This window comes from Diabrotica virgifera, chromosome 4, assembly GCF_917563875.1.
Source record: "Diabrotica virgifera virgifera chromosome 4, PGI_DIABVI_V3a".
Lineage (NCBI taxonomy): Eukaryota > Metazoa > Arthropoda > Insecta > Coleoptera > Chrysomelidae > Diabrotica > Diabrotica virgifera.
Window position 1 is genome coordinate 262,564,316 of NC_065446.1, and position 20,454 is coordinate 262,584,769.

General features: G+C 34.7%; 1 protein-coding gene across 2 annotated transcripts in view; it reads right to left on the bottom strand.

Annotated features, from left to right (window-relative positions):
• Positions 1–20,454, bottom strand: part of LOC114325540 (F-box/LRR-repeat protein 2) — a 30,362-nt gene that overhangs the window by 3,927 nt on the left and 5,981 nt on the right. The window contains exons 1-6 of one of the 2 annotated variants that reach the window (XM_028273627.2): positions 14,897–15,114; positions 10,153–10,554; positions 8,449–8,682; positions 3,381–3,486; positions 2,598–2,806; positions 1,120–1,280 (exon numbers count right to left, since the gene is read on the bottom strand). In XM_028273627.2, the coding sequence (XP_028129428.1) occupies positions 1,120–1,280; positions 2,598–2,806; positions 3,381–3,486; positions 8,449–8,682; positions 10,153–10,554; positions 14,897–14,995 (1,211 nt within the window). In that variant the 5' untranslated portion in view covers positions 14,996–15,114. Of the gene's footprint in view, positions 1–1,119; positions 1,281–2,597; positions 2,807–3,380; positions 3,487–8,448; positions 8,683–10,152; positions 10,555–14,896; positions 15,115–20,454 lie in introns of those variants that run through there. The other variant, XM_028273618.2, reaches the window with a different exon arrangement.

Here is a 20,454-nt window from a genome sequence, read left to right on the forward strand (position 1 = left end):
ATGCATATTGCCACATCACCAGCCAAGGAACAATATTTCTGCAGACAAGCTTTTATTGTCTTTTCTTATATTGAATTGGAAAAGACTGCAAGACTTGTACACACTTCTAAATAGGTCAAAACGGCAAACAGGTGTATGTTCTCAAAAAACTTTTGATAGTGTGTAAAAATTTTTTTATTATCAGCTAAGTACATTCAACACATAACGTGCCATCATCAGAGCTTCGTCCTGTTATAAAACCTTCATAGAAGAGCAATTGCTAAACGACACAATAAAAAAAACATGGATACTGGGCAAAAGCCACAGATATCGGGTATAACAACCCCTTAAAATGAATAAATCACATCTAAATTCTTTTTTAAATTATAAAGACAACATGGCTGAGTCAAACCATTTTGAGCCCACGTGAATAGCTGACAGTCTTCCTCAGCTGAGCTGTTCACGTGGGCTCAAAATGGTTTGACTCAGCCATGTTGTCTTTTTAATATAAAAAAGAATTTAGATGTGATTTATTCATTTTAAGGGGTTGTTATACCCGATATATGTGGCTTTTGCCCAGTATCCATGTTTTTTTTATTGTGTCGTTTAGTAATTGCTCTTCTATGAAGGTTTTATAACAGGACGAAGCTCTGATGATGGCACGTTATGTGTTGAAAGTACTTAGCTGATAATAAAAAAAAAAAATTTTACACACTATCAAAAGTTTTTTGAGAACATACACCTGTTTGCCGTTTTGACCTTTTCTTATATTGGTTGCAGACTAGAATCCGCTACACCAAGTCCATGTGGATCAGATGCTCAATGTAATAACACCAGAAGACAGTTCACTATGTAGATGTCCCGAAGAATTTGGAGATGATCCAATAGAACCGGGTGCTTGTCACGGAGAGAGAATCTACGATAGCTATGTGTAAAGAACTGTGTCCAGGTGCTTGTAAAATACGTTCTAATTGCAAAGTTGAAAGACATCATTTAGCATGTGCCTGTGAATATGGTTTAACTGGTAACGACTGGTGCCGTTCCTCTTAGAAGTATTGAGCACATTTTTGTGTTTCTTAGCCAATAATTTGATCGGTTAAAGTTACAAAAAATGATGATTTTGGTGCTTCAAATACTTACTTGGCGTTGGTGAGAATTGGTAATACTGATTGCCATAAAGAATCTGTGATGTGGGTCATTCCAGATAGACCTAATCCGAGCAACTGTTGTCCATGTTTACACAGAAATTTGTAAATTGCTTCTTCTGTTAGATTATCAGAGCTATCCAAATCCAATGCTATCTAAAAAAGAGCAATGAAGTTTAGATCATTTTCTTTACATGTATTATTTCAAAAAGTATTAGTAAAATCTCCAATGTATGGAGATCAATGAAAAGATAAATATTGCATACAAACGAGACAAAAAGAAATGAGAGAAGAGCAAGTGGCAAGACTATACAATACAATAAACGAGTAATATACAGCTGGCAATAGGAATTGGTTGCAAGAAGCACAAAATCTAAACAGACGTCCAGCAGTGGACAAGCGAAGATAGGTTCTCGTATCTTAATTTTGTGCGTTTCCTGTCGAAGCACTGTTCAGTTCTTAAATCTTTGGCGATTATAATATCTTCGTCATCTTCTCTCCAGGACTGTCTTGGTCTACTTCGTTTTCTTCTAGTGGGCGAAGTTCATTTTTCTATCTTTTTTGATCATTTTTATTCTCTGCAGGTCTCCCTAACAGTTTAGTATTTAGACTTCAATTGTGTCTATTATGTCTATTGATCACTCTATCAAGTCTAGTGAGTCAGCAAAATTGTCTCCAATAGTTCATTTCCATAGCCTTAATTTTTTATTTTCTCTTTGATTTATTTCCCAGGTGTCGGCACCATATAACCCAATATTTCCTATTATTGTTTTATAAATTATTCTTGTATTTTCTTTTGTTATTTTATTATTCCACAATAGTCCATGTAGCTGATCTTGCTTGTTTAATCCTGGAATGTATGTCTACGTTACTCCCTGCTTTTGATGGTATTTGAACTCCAAAGTATTTGAAGGTTTTAGTAGATTTTATAGTTTCCATTTCAATTTGTAGGCTTTCTGGTTTTTCTCCTGCAACTAAGTACTAGGTTTTTGTATGTTAATTGTGAAGCCCCACTTGGTGTACTCCTCTTCCAGTTTTCTAAGCATATAGTCTATGTTACTCTCATCTTCAGCTAAAATGGCTTGATCCTCAGCTAAGTGTATCGTGTACAATCACTCGTCTTTGATTTAGATGCGCATATTGCAGCACTTTCTCCTTCACATTGATAGGGCCACATTCAGATATATGTTGAAGAGTGTAGGTGCTATACAGCAGCCTTGCTTTATCGTATGACTTTGTCAGATTTATAAAGACCATATTAGTTGAAAGTTAGTGGGCTAATTTTTTCTCAATAACCTGCTCTATAGAAAATATCTAATCCAGACAGGGTCTGCCTGCACGAAAGCCATCAATTGAGTAGATATGAGAGGAAAAGGTAATAAATAGATCCGTATCACTAAAGATTAATAATAGGAGAAGAATTTTAGATTAAACAAAATATCCCAAAAGTTTGATTTGGTGTAAGAAGCTTACCAGGTTTCTTGACGTTCCAGATTCCATCCAAGACTTCAATACTGAATCATTAAAACCATTTAACTGTCCAGCACTTAAGAATCTCAGTCCTGGTATCCTCGTCAACATATCTTGCAAGGCTTCGGTCGATAAATCTGTAGCAGTGATGTCAAGTTCTTGCACAGAACATTTTTCCCATTCTACTTGCATAAGATACTCACTTTGCAGATCTAAAACACGAATCAATTGGTCATACAAGAGGAGTATTTGTAGAAAACATTAAACAATATCGGTCATCCGGAAAAAAAGTGTCATAACTCAAAAAACAACGTTTTTGAGAGACGAAAATGGATTTTTTTACAAATTAAGGATAAGTGAATGTGTTAAGAACAAAAAAATACTAGATCTGATTTAACAAAGAAAATAGATAAAATTTTAAGTTATGTCAATTTTCTTTTAAATACTGGTCCCTTTTTTAAACATTAACGAAAAATACCTAGGAAAATTCTCTAAATACAACGGTTTTGGTTATAAAATAAATAACGATACGTTCACGTCAAACGTCAGAGCATAACCGCAAAAGTGTCATTGTTCCCGAATAAAAATATTCATTTTACCGCAAAATGAATAATGATACTACCACCATCTTAACGTAGTTGGAATCAAACATCTATGTGACACTTTTTCTGGTAAAAGTATAGGATTTTTGGAGTCAATTGAACAAGAGAACTGGAATTATGCATTATTTGAGTTGTGCCAGTTTTCTTCCGGATAAGCGATATGTGAAAAATGTTTAATACTTACTGGTTCCATTCATTAATAAACATTTCAATCTTCTACTACGTTGGAACAATGTTTTCAAAGTTGATCCTGTCACTTTATTACAGTAGTTCACAGCCAGACATTCCAACTGAAAAAAGAACAGATAAAAAAATCTTATAAAAGCGTGTTCAGGAGAGTTTTTCCTCTGAACAGGATTTTGAAAACTAGACTAAAATGGAAAGCTGGTTTGATACTACTATATGTACATGTCGGTTTATAACGTTCTGCGTCGCTTTTCGACTTTCAATCGCCACTTCGTCCGGTTGTTCCATAGATCCTGTTCTATGTTTCTTTCTTTCAACTTTTTGTCTATTCCTTATTTGTTCCATCGTGCGAAATATTGATACCTAGATATTTGTAGTCGTAGCACTGCTTTATCTAGAAGCACTGCTGTGTATTAAGAGTTGACAACCAGGACACCCAAGATATCAAGATATCAAAATAGAAAGAGGAGTTCGTCAGGGTTGCGTGCTGTCTCCACTACTTTTCAATGTCTACAGTGAAGCGGTATTTCAAGAAGCGCTCTCAGATTCAATAGAAAGTATATCTATCAATGGAGAAGTTTTGAACAACTTACGTTTTGCAGACGATACAGTAATAATAAAGGTTAACAACAATGATCTACAGAACGTAATGCAACGCCTTAATGAACGCTGTCATGAGTAGATATGGACTGAAGATGAATTTAAAGATAACTAAATGCATGATCATAGCTAAATCAGCACACGCAAATATCCAATTAACTATTGAAGATACTGTAATTGAGAGTGTGGATAACTACAAATACTTAGGAACATGGATAACATCAAATGTAGAGCAAACCAAAGAAATTAAGACACGTATTGAAATAGCACGTGCATCATTCATTAAACTTAAAAAGTTTATTTGCTGTCGGGATATAAGGTTAGAACTAAGCCTAAGGATGCTTCGATGTTACGTGTTCTCTACTCTTATTTATGGCTTGGAAGCGTTAACATTGAAACAAGTCCATTTGAATAAGTTGGCTGCCTTTGAATTTTGATGTTACAGAAGAATCCTACGAATATCATGGATTCAAAGAATGTCGAACGTGGAAGTAACTAGAAAGATAGGAAATCAACCGAGAATAATACTAACCATCAAAAGACGAAAACTTGAGTACTTGAGACATGTGATGAGAGGGCAAAAATACTCATTATTACAACTTATTATGCAAGGCAAAATCCGAGGAAAGCGAACTGTGGGAAGACGAAGAACATCCTGGCTTAAGAACTTACGGGAATGGTTCGAATGCAGTAGTGCAGAGCTATTTAGAGCGGCAGTCAACAGGGTCCGCATTGCCATGATGATTTCCAACCTTCGATAGAAGATGGAACTTAAAGAAGAAGAACTGCTTTATCATGGTTATGTCGTCTAATATAAGTATTCGGTTTTATTTTTGTTCACTTCTAGACCTCATTCATACTCTTCAATTAATTTTCGGTCCATACAATTTAAATCGTCATAATCTTGAGTCATTGTTGCCTAATAGTCTGCAAAGTTTAGCGTATATACCATAATGTTGGTTAGTGGTATCACCAGTGGCGGCTCGTGACATCTGCTATAGGGTGTGCTGCATGAACCACGGCCAATATAAAATAATAGAAATAGAATAACATACGAAAACAAAAACAATAAAATTAGCTTTAATACTAATTAATAGTAACTAATAACGACATGCTATAAAAATCTGATTAACTTACATTTATTGCATTTTTCTAAATTGGAAATTAATACGCCGGTCCTTTTTTGTCGCAAACTTTTCGATTACTTTATCGTTAAAGTTCGGTATTGAAGCGATGAACTTTTTTTCTATCGAGAGTGTGGAAAGGGCTGTTAATCTGTCTTCGCGCATTGAATTTCTTAAAAATGTTTTGATCCGTTTTAAAGTTGAAAAACTACGTTCAGCTTCTGCTGTGGTCATTGGCGTAGTCACCAGAATTTGTATCAACTTTTTGGTTTCTGTTAATGTGTCCTCTAAATTATTAGAAATTATAAATTTTAGTAAAGGCACTGCACCTTTTAATGTTCTACACTCGATATTGGAATACAAAACTGACAGTTCTGTTCGCAAACGGTTTTTATCAAAGAAGTTATAAGCTGTACAAGTTAAATCCAATTCATTTTCAGGAAACTTATTATTATATTTTTCGAAATGTTCTGAAGATAAAAGTGTTGCGGCAACTAGATGATTTGTATATGCAAACCGTTCTTTTGCATTGTTTATAATAACATCACAAACTTCTAGACAGGCAATACGGTGATCCTGTTGGCTGTTATTTGGGCGTTTCCTTTTTTGGACACTAGGCGCCGCATTTAAATTTGAAGCTTGATGTATGATAGGGTCTATTTTATTTCGGACATTGTTAATACTTTGCTCAAAAACATGTATAGCTTTCTGTGCTTCGGTTGGGTCCATGTTCTTTTTTTGAAGATTATTGTACAAAACGTCAACATGTGGCATAATATAATGAAAAACAGTCAGCCAGAAAGTAAAATTTTGATCTTCCAGAATACGTCTAAGTCCTCTTGCTTCCTTGGAAGTAATAGCATTTGACTCTTCTTCTAGTTGCTCCATACACTCAATAATAAAGTCTCTATATTCGTAAACGACATTTACTGTACGAATATTGAAATTCCAGCGTGTAGGGATTGAACGAGGAATATTTTTTCCAACTATTTGATTTAAGACAGCTATTCTTTGAGGTGAATGACTAAAAAATCCAGGTATATCATGTAAATCTCCAAAAAATACGCGTACTTGGGAATTAATAGAACATGCTCTTGACATTATTAGATTCAATTGATGGGCGTAACAGTGCACAAAATGAGCAGTTTCATATTTTCTCTTAATTATTGTTTGCACTCCGCCATGTATCCCACTCATAACAGCTGCTCCGTCATAACTTTGTGCAATGAGCTTATTTTTGTTATTCTTTAATATTGGGTCTAAAACATTCAAAATTGTGTTAGCTAAGGTTTCAGCATCATGTTTTTCTGGAAGCAAAAAAGTCCAAAACCTTTCAACTGGAGCACCGTTTTTTACATAACGAAAAACAATGACCATTTGAAATTTCATAGAAACATCCGTTGTCTCATCAGCTATCACTGCTAAAAATGGGGCTTCATTGATTTCGTTTAAAATCTCCTCAGCGTATACTTCTAGCATGCAATCCAAAATATCATTTTGTATTGTTTTTGAGGTACCTTTGAAAATTGTCGCATTTGTAAGGTGTTCACTAAGTGTTTTATCAAGTTCAGCAGAAAAATTCACTAAACCACGAAAAATTCCAGGGTTATCTGATGTTTCAGATTCATCGTGTCCTCGTAAGGCGAGCTCAAAAGCCCCACAGAATTTTATACAGTCAATTATTTTTGACAAAACTTACTTGTTTTTCGTCACCTCTTCATTGTGTTTTTGTATATTTATCCAATAAGCAGAGTCAAGTTGGGCCTGTATATTAAGTTTCCCAAATAATGCAAATCGCATTTCATTGTTCATATGAGTTTGCGTGTTTTCATGCTTCTTTATTTTTTCACTTAAATGCACTAGATCCCGCACTCCTGTCTCGCGCCACAATTTTTCCTCTTTATCTGCGCCGAATAATGCACACGGAAAACAGAAAAAAGCATTTTTTTCGGAACATCCACAAATCCACTGATTTCGTAGATACATGTCTTTATTAAATTTACGCGTATATGTTTTTCCACGGCTTTTACCGGACACTTCAATATTAAGATCAGGCATAGGACGGCCACGTTCTTTTATAATCAACTGTTGTTGATAGTGAAGTTTTTGAAATTTATTTACACCTAATTTAAATTGAAACTCCATTGTTTTAAACACGCTCGAACAAAACAAATTAAACAAAATTGTAACCTAAGAATTTCTAAACACGGCACAGATGCAACGGTCACGAATAACTGTCGTGAATTGCAGCTCGCAAACACATTTCCGAGGCCGTTAATCAGCCGATTGCCGAAGCACATCGGCTAAGATCGCCGTTTGCCTAATAAATGCATTTTACCGCTGCCAGTGTTTCGGTTGTTATCGACGCGGCTTCACTGGAGCAGCAAATACGTAAAAAGATTGCTTCACTGGAGCACCAAATACGTAAAAAAATTATACGGTTTCACTAGAGGAGTAAATACGTAAAAAAAATAATATTAATCATCGTTGTTGGTGAATTATTATTAACAGTTGATGTTTAATATGATAATATGGCAGATTTGAAATAAAACTATATTAATTATTCTTTAATAATTAAGATTTGCTATGGTTGTTTGGTAGTTCTGCAGCTCAGCAGCACATAAAGAAAAGCCGCCACTGGGTATCACCATTGTTCTACATTTTTGTTTCCATTTTTTTAAAGTACTTTCGAGGTATATTCTAAATAAAGTGGGTGACAGGCAACATATTTGCTTTAATCCTTTTGATGGGACAAACACTGTTGTTATTTGTGAGAGTAGCAGTGAAATCTCTCTATAACGAACACGGATATTACGAGGTTTCGCTTATAACGAGGTACACTAGATGTCCCATGAAATTCCTATTGAACTATAACACCTCTATAAACAGGCATATCTCGTTATAACGAGGAAAAATTAAATCGAAGAATATGTTTGTTTACCTGTTTTTAGCGCAGTAATGGCTATAAATAAGTACCCCATCTGCCTGTATATAGAAATACCAGCATATGTGTTATTATCGAGGTCAGTGCTGTAATAAATGCCACCGCCTGTAATAAACTTCTTCCTGTTTATCTATCGACCGATATTGAATATTGTAGGAAATTTACAATTTACGATGGCGAAGTCTCATTGTTCAGGTCGACCATCGACACCTAATAAACTACGTAAGAGGCATCAAAACATTTCAATATTATTGTTGTCTGACATAACGAGATCCGCTTATAACGAGGTAATTAGTCCGCCATTTCAGTTCTTGTTATAGAGGGAGTCCACTGTATTTACGTGCGGATAAAAAATGGTTAACGAAGAAGAAGTCTGAAATATATAGATATATACCAACCTGAATACAGTTCGAACTGAAGGCATCGATGTGACTGTCATCTACAAAGTTGATTCCATACAAATTGATGACTCTGAGATTTGGAGTTGCTGATTTTAATTTATGTACATTAATAACTTCGTAAATTTCCTCTTCTTCTTCCTCTACTTTTTCATAAGTTCCAATCAAGTGTAGAATCTCCAAACCATTGATGAAGTTGTAGATTTTTCTCATGAAGCCTTCCATAAATATTACCTGCAAGAATAAACACAAAATGGTATGAGGATATTGTTTACATTTTAAAAATGGGCAAAGAATACGAAATAATAAACACAATAAAAATACGAAAGTTACAATATCTGGAACACGTAATAAGGGGACAGCGATATGAACTGCTGTCTGATAATACAGGGAAAGATAAGAGGAGGAAGAAGTATAGAAAGAAGAAGAGGATCCTGGTTGAGGAGTTTAAGGGACTGGTTTAAATGCAGTTCCATAAAACTCTTCAGAGCAGCGGTAGATAGGGTAAAGATAGTGATGATATCCAACCTCCGATTGGCACTTAAAGAAGAAGATTTCTCTAAGATAGATAATAAAGGAATCTTGAAGAATAAAAAATATATTAATATTGCATAATGCTCATATGACAAGAAAAAGAATACCAACAAACTTACTGCAAACTTCTATACTGACGTAGCTTCTAATGATAGGATAAGAATTTAACACATCCGTATTATAACCTCTCTAAATACTTTCGATGGGCATATGACAGCGTAAAGAAAAAACAACGAAAGAAAGAACAACGAAGCAGTGATCAGTAACTTTAAAACAAACAAATGGACTGAAGCTCAAGGCGAAAAGCTTTATCTACTTTTTCATTTCCAAAAAGAGAAGACGTGAGTCCGTGAGATCAACATCATCATGATGTTACAGCTCTTGAGGGGCCTCGACCTTCTCAAACTTTCTGCGTCATTCTGCTCTGTCCCTTGCTTGTATTTTCCGAATCTTCTTAACATCCTGTGTTACCTCGACTATCCACCTTATCTTTGGTCTACCCCGTCTTCTTATTTTCATCGGTTGCGCTGTTGGAATCTTTTTTCTCATGTTCCATTCAGGGGACAGGCTATTGGTCCTGCCCACTGCAGTCCGTTAGATCGTCCGAAATAAAAACCAAACTGCTAACATTTCAAGGTTCCAACCTGCGGTTAGCATAAGAGAAGACATCGATCTCATGGGAAACACCATCTTGTTCGTAAAAGACATTTTCAATAAGGTCGATGGAGCAACAGAAAAAGTTGGACTTGCTCAACACAATGTGACTACAAATCAGTATTGAATAAGAAAAAATTTAGATATAAAAAGAACTTCATACTGATATTGATACTGTCCAAAAGATTAAATTCCTGTAACTAAGATGGGAAAGGCACATAGACTTCACATAGATTTCACAACGAAAAACTTGTAAAACTGATTTGGGACGGGGTTTCCACAGGAAAATGCCAATTTAACCTTCATAGAATACGATAAAGAGACAAAATCTCCAAACCAGATAACCAGATCTCCTAAAAAAAACGACAAATGTGACTACAGCTTGATGGAAGACCGATCAAATTGTAAAACAGTCAACCAAGACCCATCAAAGTTTGTAGCGCTACGCCGCTAAATGATGATGTTGATTACTTCAATTATAAAGGAAATATAATAAAAAATCAGAATTATACTTACTTCTGATAAACATATACACAAATACTTCAACTTGGTGGGAAACGCTTGCAGTTCACTGAAATCGTGCAGCTGCATAGCAGTAGAGAAGTCCAACAGCATATGAGTTAAATTCGGACACTTATTCGCCAACTCATGTAGCACCGTATGCGTGATAAGTTCTATTGGAAGCTCTATGTACCTCAGAGATGGTCCAAATCTGATGCTCACAAGCGCCAAGAGGGCTTCCAGGGAACCTACGTGAAGTCCAGAAATCTCTGGGCGTAGGGAAACGTTCTTCCACAGTTTGGTGTCGTATGCGATCAGGCGCCATCTTCGGCAGACTCTTGCCATGTGACATATTTCCTTGTGGGCTAAGTAGCTGAAGATATGGAGGAGGACTTTATCAGGAAGTTTTTCTATTGTCTAGAACGTGAAAAAAGAAAATTGTCTTAAAAGAAACTTATTGTTTTACATCTTTATATACAGTTTTATATTATTTTATAAGAGGAAGTCTATATGTTACTGTAAACTGTAAAGGATGCCACAAGTCACATATATCACATTATGATAATAAACAAGTTATTTGTTAATTAGACCCTTAAATCTAATGAATAGATTAGAAAATCGCATGTGGACAAACAAGATCTTACTTCTCCATTATTGCCTTACACGTTTATAAACGGAGTTTTATATTATTTTATAAGAGGAAGTCTTGGTAGGGGAGCCCAAGCGGGGATTTTTGCAGTTACTCGAGCGCGTCAGATTATCATATGTTAGAAACCTGGTGCCCTGCAGATGTACCTCTAACATATATTGGTTCTTAACACAGGGGAGCTCGTTAAGGGGGCCCAAAAAAAAATCTATTCTTAAAAATACTCGAAATTGTCAGATTAAGATAAGGTAAGTTAAGTACATGCAAAAGAGGGTATATTTCAAAAATCTGACGATTTGAGCGGGACGTAAGGAAATGGGCGAGTTAAAAACTTTCACAAAAAAAAGCGAATAAATCGCGAAATAAACATTAGATCGGAAAAGTAAAAAAATGCGTTTTCAATATTTTTCAAAAATCTATCGAACGATACCAAACGTGACCCCCAAGGAGAGGGATGGGGGGTAAATTTAAAATTTTAAATAAAAATCCCGCGATATTTCGCAAAATAAACATTAGATCGAAAAACTGCAAAATCCAGTTAATCCATATTTTTGAAAAATCTATAGAATGGTATCAAACACTACCCCCTACGGAGGTGGGGTGGGGGGTTACTTTAAAATCTTAAATATGAACCCCAAATTTTTATTTCAGATTTGGAATCTTTACCTAAAAATAAGCAACTTTTATTCGAAACATTTTTTCGAATTATGGTTAGATAGCGCTATAATAGGAAAAAACGATTGTTGAAAATGGAAAATTAAATTAAAAAATGGCAAGCGCCCACTAAAATGGAAAACTTTAATTAACTTTTTTGGTTTTAAGACCTACTCTTCACAACCCAATAGGTTCCCAAAACGCTCGAGTGACTACACATTTAGCATACTTTGCTCCTCTACTACTATGTGTTACTGTGAAGGATGCCACAAGTCATCAAAGTTTGATAAACAAGTCATTTGTTTATTAGACCCTTAAATCTAATGAAGAAATTATAAAATCGGCATGTGGACAAACAAGATCTTATTTCTCCATTGAAGAATCTATTCACTCAGATTCAAAACAATTTGGAAATCATGTAAACTCTTTGAATAAAACACACTGAATTCCAAATATGCATTTTAATGACTTGATAGGTTTCGAGTTTTAACCGATTTAAAATCGGAAAAATGCAAAATTAGCATTTTTGAAGATTCAACACTCCTGTGTAAATTATTATTTTTTCGGTCGTCAAGTGCCTAAAATGAATAGGTCTGGATCCCACGTATGAAAAAACGTTGATTAATAGCAAGCTGAAAATTTGTTAATAGCTTAAAGGTGTCTAATCGGATAAACATTGATATATGGGAACACTGAAACAGGGGCAGTTTTAATTGTGGAACAGGTTAAAAATTTGGAACGGTTAGACCACGAAAACGGCACATTTATTTTGTCCGACAGAATAGACTTAAACTCTCCGAACAGAGATTAAACTCTCATGCAAAAATCAGACTGCTATTTATCACCTGTCATAATTCCTGTCATTTGACATATTCTAATATTCCACTCATTAAAACGTCCATTTGGTGAAATAGCAGTATGATTTTTGCAAGTCTGTTCTGTCGGACAAAATACATGTGCCGTTTTCGTGGTCTGACCGTTCCAAATTTTTAACCTGTTCCACAATTAAAACTTCCCCTGTTCCAGTGTTCCCATATATCAAAGTTTGTCCGACTAAACACCGTTAAGCTATTAACAAATTTTCAGCTTGCTATTAATCAACTTTTTTTTCATACGCGGGATCCAGACCTAGAAGTTAAACATTCAATTTCAAGATTCTGATGAGTAATCGGGACTTATTTCAATTTAGACAGTTGTTTTTATTGGCTTATTTAATTAGCATATTGAAAACAATTAAATAAATAAATAAATGATAAACTATGTTAATAATAAATTATAAAATTTTAATAAATGTCAAGTATTTGTTGGGAATTTTTCGCATAAGTACGTATAATATGTATAAAAGCGACAGAGACGCACGATAAAGTGCAACAGAGACGCACCACAAAGTGCGACGCACGGCGGCTTTAAAGTCGAATGGAGGGCATAACTAACAATTAAAAAACAACGGTCTATATTGAATTAAGCCCCGACTACGCATAATAATCTTGAAATGAAATGTACGAACTTCAATTTAGGTATGTGGCAACCTGAAATCTAATAATTTACGTAATGAATTTTCAAGCCTCGAAAATGCGTATTATCGCATTTTTCAGATTGTAAATCGCTTAGAATTCGAATTGAGAAAAATGACGAGACTTGTAAAAGTACTTAAAAAACTAGAAATTCATTTTTCAGTCCAAAAATAATTTTGTTTTTTGAATTTGTTTAAAAACATGTTCTTTCCTTGGGCCCCATTGTTTAAAGGGGACCATTGTTTAAAGGGGACATTGTTAAAAAAGAAGCCTAATCAGAAAATTTTTCATTCAGGAGCGGCCTCACAACAGACATATATGGAAAGGAAAACTAATAATATCTGATTGTTATTTGGCCACTGTTTGAAGTGAGTTTAGTGCAACTTATTCTCATTAGAGAGTTGAGATATTCATCTGTTAGCTGAGATCTGTACCGATTTTTAATAAAGTTCATTCTTGGTAAAGCGGCTTCGCACAAATAAGTTGAGCCAAACATAGTACGCAATTTCATGGCCAAACATTTTCAAAATTGCTACACCTTTTATTCTGAATTTAATGTCGGTCCGCACAAAACTAGCCCAAGGTCCAGATGCGGACCGCGGTCCGCTAATTGGTGACCCCTGGGCTAGGGTAAGAAATGAGGAAATCGGACGCATATGTGGGGTATACAATATAAATACCTGGGTAAAGAACAGAAAGGAAGAGTGGACTGAACACAAAAGCAGGATGGTAAAACACAAAATCAAGGATAGTAAGAATAGCCAGGGACGAGTCACCGTAAAGTTGTGCTCACGACGAGGCGCCGACCCTCGCTCCCTGGTATCCCTCGTACTGCTCGTACCATATTATCGATCGCCAGCCAGATGCATTATTTTAAATGCGCGCGTTCACCAAAATTAAGAGTAGGATACTAGCGATACCATTCTTTGGTCTCCGTAGTAAACAAACCCTTAGGCACAAGAAGTATAGGACGCCAAAGGAAAAGATGGAATGACAACTTAGGGGCAGAATGAAAGGCACCGTTGAAGAAAAACAGGCAGTACTGCCTATATAAAAGAAGAAGAATAAATTGAGCTGTGGTTCTGATAATATTTCTACATACATATTTCAGAGAAATTAGGCGACGACGCACGAATCGAATATGGTAAGGGCACATGGAAGAGTCAAGAGATTTCCAGGAAAAGCTTTTTACTCACTCCATTGAATAGGAGGAATCGAGGAAGGCCACCAACGATGGATTAATGAAGTTATGGCACAATAAGGGAACGAGAAAACCATTCCTGGTTTGAGGAGGTTTCTGGAGAAGAAGAAAGATTTCTGGAGAAACAGAAAGACGTGGCAATCGAAATGCGGGATGCGGCAGAAGCTGTAGGACCAAGGCAGAATTGTTAGTTAGCATTCATAGTGGCAAAAAGCAGTTTTAGTAAACTCGTGCAGTAAAAATGGCACAAACGTCTAATTTTACTTCTGTGAAATTAAATTGTCATTTTCGCAGCCATTTTATAGACTTTTGAAACAACAAAAGCAAGGAACATTATTATTATTACAAAACGTCAATAGGAAGAAAATCCTATTGAATAGACGATCTTGAAAACAAGAAATTGCATTATTTATTATTTTAAAAAAAAAAATTGTACAAAACTGAGATAAGGAGAAGTGGATATTTTATAGGTTTTCTGCTTTGAACAGTCCTGTATACAGACCGCTGTAATATTTTGATATAAAAACTGTGTTATTAGGAATTTCTAAATGGAGTATAATTTTAACTCATTTTCGACAATTAGTCACAACAATTGATAAACAAATATACTCCAAGCATTCTTTTATTGGATGTGTATTGGAAGTTTTAAAATACCAACTCTCATTCCTATTAGCAGCCACATAAACAAAAATATCTACCAAACACAAGCAAAAGCCTATTTTTAGAAAGGAATTCAAACCCTACCGTTCCTGCAAACGGGCTTTTCGCAGCAGTACCATCGGTCAAATACACTTGGGATGCCTCCAGGGCCAACTGGCCCCAAACGTCGGGGGATACGTCCATTTTTTCGACAGAATATACTCAAATTTTGGGAAAAACGCGGTGGAGGCTCACAGGAATGTCGAGCAGCCGAATAAAGTTGGCGCGATTTACACACTTGGCACATCTCGCCGGTTATAAATAGTGAAAGGAACGACGTTACAATATTTTGGGACTTTTTAGATCAAGGTGCAGGTCGACGGTAGGTTTGGATTGGAAAAGGTGGGGATTTTCGGGTGTTGGTAAAGTGTTTGATGGGTAGACGGGATGTCTAGTGTGGAGGATTCTCCTAAATGTATTCGTCATCAATAATGATACAAGGTGTTGCATACGCTCATATGCAAACATAAGATGTGGGAAAGCATTTTAACTGGTAAATCACTGTATTTAGTATCCCAGAGTTCTAGTGTATGGATTATGTCCTCTCTGGATTAGGTCTGGATATTCTTGATGAGGTCTATATTTCCTGTTTTCTTTCTTTCTTTCTTTTCGTAAACTTTTAATACACGCCTAAGCTTTAGTCTACTGCCACTTATGTAGATATCTCCCTATATTTTCACATTTTCGCTCCCAGAATTCGTTTTTCTTGTGTGACATTATTCTTTTGGCTTTTAAGATGACTGATGAGTTTTTCTGTTTTCTGGATCCTTTGTTCTTACCAACTCATGTATGCCTTTTTCTTTCGATTTGGTGTTTCTTTTATCTCATCTATGATCTATTCGCATCTTTTTTTTTAAGAAAGAAAATATTCGTTTTGTTTTGATTCAATTCGAGTCTTTTGCCATCCTCTGACACCTGATGTTTCGGAATATATTCCTTGTCAAAGAGGCTTTGCAAGAAGACTGAATTGGACCATAACGAAACGAAGAAGATTGTGCAAATATTAAAATATTTCATATAGTTTCAATATTTGCAACGGAGTATGGTTAGACTGTCCTGTAACGGGGAACGATGAAACGTTAGAAGACAGTCTAACCATACTGTCCATACTCCGGTGCAAATATTTTAATATTTGCACCATCTTCTTCGTTTCGTTATGGTCCAATTCAGTCTTCTTGCAAAGCCTCTTTGACAAGAAATATATTCCGAAACATCAGGTGTCAGAGGATGGCAAGAGAGTCGAATTGAAGCAAAACGAAACGATTATTTTCTTTCTTGTCATACCATACTCTGTATTAGAGTACAAAATGACCACGTTTCATAAGTAATCTGCGACGCATTATTGGAGTGTTCTCCTAGCGGCGCCGCTTGGTACTGTGTACCTTGGTTAACAGATTACTTGATTCGTGGTCGAAATTATTTTTCACTCATTTTTCTTTTCTGTTTTTGTCCAAATATCCCAAAGCCTCTCTTGCTGCTTGTTGTATACATTCTTTCACTAAATGGTACTTCTTTTTTGCTGTTTTTACTCCATATACAGTTCCTAGGTACCAACATGTAATGGTCAGACCTACATTCGGCATTACGATAGGCCCTTATGTCATTTGTTTTTGGTTTTGTGTTTGTGGCTGAATCAGATAGTCAATAATTCATTGCAGTTTCTTCTTTGGTTGTAACTATGTAAATTTATGGATTTTTCTGTGCTGGAAAAATCCATTCAACAGCTTGGAACAGCTTTTAAATATACTTATAACAAATACAAAACATGTATATGGTAGAAAAATGTGGATGAGAATGCTAGGAAAATTGGTGTGACAAACGGGCACTTCTAAGTCAAATAAGAAAGCTCTGGAAAATTAGAGTCTAGTTTAGGGCCATTATAGTACCAGTGATTATGAAGATTATTTAAATTATGTATTTTGAATAGTTTTTATATTTAGAGAATGCTGTCATTGCATCTTTAATTGTTGGTTTTATTTCCTGGCAGTGGTCCTATTTCTGGTTTAATATTGATCTAAGATAACTGTTTATTTATTACTTACTCATTCATGAAATACATTATTAGGTTTATTAACCTGGTATCTATTGACAATATAATATACTACCCGTATATAACCTGATATTATATATTGACAATACATTATTATTCTACCACTTTGTTATTTTTTTTTACTTATAGATACTCTAGTATATTTTACTAGATTAGATTTATACAGTCCAAAATATAGGAGTATAGAGAGAGGCTGTCCCATTGAAGTATGTCCCATTCATAAGAACGGAAGGGAAGAGATAAAAGGGAGAATCCAGGCAGCAAATAGATGTCTGTATAGCCTCCACAACACTATTAAGAGGAAACAGTAGCGATCAACAGGTAACGAAAACGCGTTCCAAGATTGCGGCTTTAATTTTGAATATTTTTTCGAGATATTTGGCACACGTATTCGTAATATAATAAAGAATGGCGGTACAGAGCCCAATTTGAAAAATATTTTAATATGTGGAAATATTTTAATATGTGGAAATAACTCTGTAATTAAATACAATATTAAAAAAACGAGCCTGTACCGCCATTAAGAAGAACAAAAAAATACACTTTCTTCAAATAAACATTTTTATCCGATGCCTAGATTTTGTATCATTTTGGAACAACTAAAATTTTTTATTTCATTAGTAGTTCTAAAATGACACAAAATCTAGGCATCGGATAAAAAAGTTTATTTGAAGAAAGTGTATTTTTTGTTCTTCTTAATGGCGGTACAGGCTCGTTTTTTTAATATTGTGTTTAATTACAGAGTAATTTCCACATTTAATGTAATTTTTCAAATTGGGCTCTGTACCGCCATTCTTTATTATATTACGAATACGTGTGCCAAATATCTCGAAAAAATATTCAAAATTACAGCCGCAATCTTGGAACGCGTTTTGGCTACCTGTTGATCGCTACTGAATCACCTTAAATCTAAAACCGTAATACGAACGTCAAAAATCAGGGTATATAAGGCAGTGATTAGACCGGTGCTCATGTATTGGTCTGAGACATGGACGTTAACAAAGGTAATGGAAAGAAAACTCCGGTGTTTTGAGAGAAAAATTGAAGAATCTTTGGACCTTATCACGAACCCAATACAGTGATTGTTGAATAGTATTTCGTTGTAACAATTTAATTTTTTGTTTCAACAAACTTTTAGACATCGATCAATATATTTGGTTATTGTCACAATGTTTGAATAATAATTCTGAAAATAACTAGAGTACATTAATCAATAACACTCAATTTATTCAGACAATAATTTAGTTTCGTATATTTAATAAATAATGGTAATTTTGGCAGCAAATCACTTTCTTGATTTCGTAGATGATAAGTAATTACCTTGGTTTATCGTGACAACGTACAGATTTCGTTAAAACAATGTACAAGTGTTGTTAATATAGAGTAATATTTGATTATTCCATAGATGTAAATTGATTGTTGTGACAACGAATGCATTAATCAATCTACTACTGCCTTTAATAACCACAATCAATGCGTTCATGGTAACAATAAACGAAGTTGTTGAAACAATAAATGTTTTGATTAAATATTTTAAATTTAACGGCTTTTCCTTATCGTTCTTTGTTAAACAATGCTGTTACCTCTGCCGAAGTGCCGAATAATTTCATTTGGTTTCCAAGTGTAGTCCGTACTCGAAGGAAGTTTTCGTGTGTCTATTATCGTATTCATTTTTTCGAATCCTGAGAAAACTAATTAGTGTTTTTGAAAAATTTAAACGCAGAATAAAACTTTACAGTATTATAGAGGGTCTGAAGTCCCTAAGAACTTCTATAATGATTATTTTAATAAGTCACAGGGGTGAGAAAGAGAAAATTTAGTATGATTTTTAATTTCAAATATACCATTCAAAAGAAACTTTTTGTTTATTCTAAGGGACTTTCAGCCCTCGGTAGTAATGTAATCTTTTATTATGCGTTTAAATTTTTCAAAAATACTTATTAGTTTTCTTAGGATTCCAAAAAAAAATAAATGCGTTTAAAAAGAATTCGATCGAAATTTTGCACCTACGCTCTCCAAAAGGATTAAACTGTCTTTCATTTTTGGAATCACTATTTCAAACGCTTTTAAATCAGCTGTCACATGACCTACTTTCCTATTTAAAAAAACCAAAGTTGTGGCTGTCACCTGAAGAGGGATCGCGCAAAGTTCGAAACATTGATGTTATAATATACTTTGATTATTTTAAAAATCGACCTGTCCAAGCGTTTTGCTTATGTGCTAAAAATAAATAAGTTAATTAGGGGACAAAACTTTTTCCAGCGCATTGATAAGTGAAATCATATGAGAAATCACATAGTGTAAAGTCCATTAGGTTTATCACAAAAAAGGGGATTTGCAAAATTATTATTAATATCAATTAATATCATACATTGAGCTAATGGATTCAGTAATTATCAATATAAAATACGTTCATAGTAGGGATGAATAGAATTGCTTGTAAAAATAACCGTATTCATTGTGGGAATGAACGGAATTAATTGTAACAATAAACGGAAATAATTGTAGAAATAAACGAAATATGTTAGGAAAAATAACACTGTTATTGACACAACGAATAGTCTTCGTCGGTCAATTAACGACGTTGTTGTTTCAATGAATAGTGTTCGTTGACTCAGTGAACAGTGTTCGTAATATTAATAAATGGCTTAAAAGATGGAAGATAAAGGCGAATGACAGTAAATCCATCCATGTTACTTTCACCATGAAAAAAAAAAGAATGTGTGTGTACTTTGTACGCACTTAAGAAGATATTCTTCTATTATATAGGTAATTTAAACGAAGTAAATATACTTAACAGGTTATTCGTATTTTATTTAAAAATTAAACTAACTTTCTTATCTACCACTTCCAAAAAATTTTTATTAAAATAACGAAAAATTAAAAAAAGTATGAATCGTCCAGGATTAGAACCCGCGACCTTCCGTGTGCTTCCGTTCTCTGTCCCACCGCTCTGCCAACTACGCCATCGAGCCACTTGAATTGACACGTAAGTTTCGGATATAATTACACAACACGGCGACAAACTGTAAAAATGTTATGCCTACATATTTTATTATTTTACTACAGGGAAACACAAATCCAAAAACACAAGAATTATAATAAATAATACATTTCCTAAAACCACTAATATATTCTTTTAATGACTTATTTGCACGGTTACAGATACATACATACCTATATTGAAAGATTAGCAATGAACTACAGTATGAAAAATGAAAGAATACCCATGAACGAACATATAAAACATGCTGTATTTTCCTGTCACCGTGTCACACAAAAAATTGGCCAGCGCAAGTACATGTAATAATTATTGTTATTACATGTACTTGCGCTGGTCAATTTTCTTTGTGACACGGTGACAGGAAAATACAGCGTGTTTTATATGTTCGTTCATGGGTATTCTTTCATTTTTCCGACTGTACATACTGTCAGAACTACATACTGTCAGTGTGCGCAGGCGCGTGGTTGATGTACAATTTTACCCTCAATCGATTCGCCGCTAAAGAAGAATATCTTCAACAAACACATCCTACTGTAACTCTGAACGAAA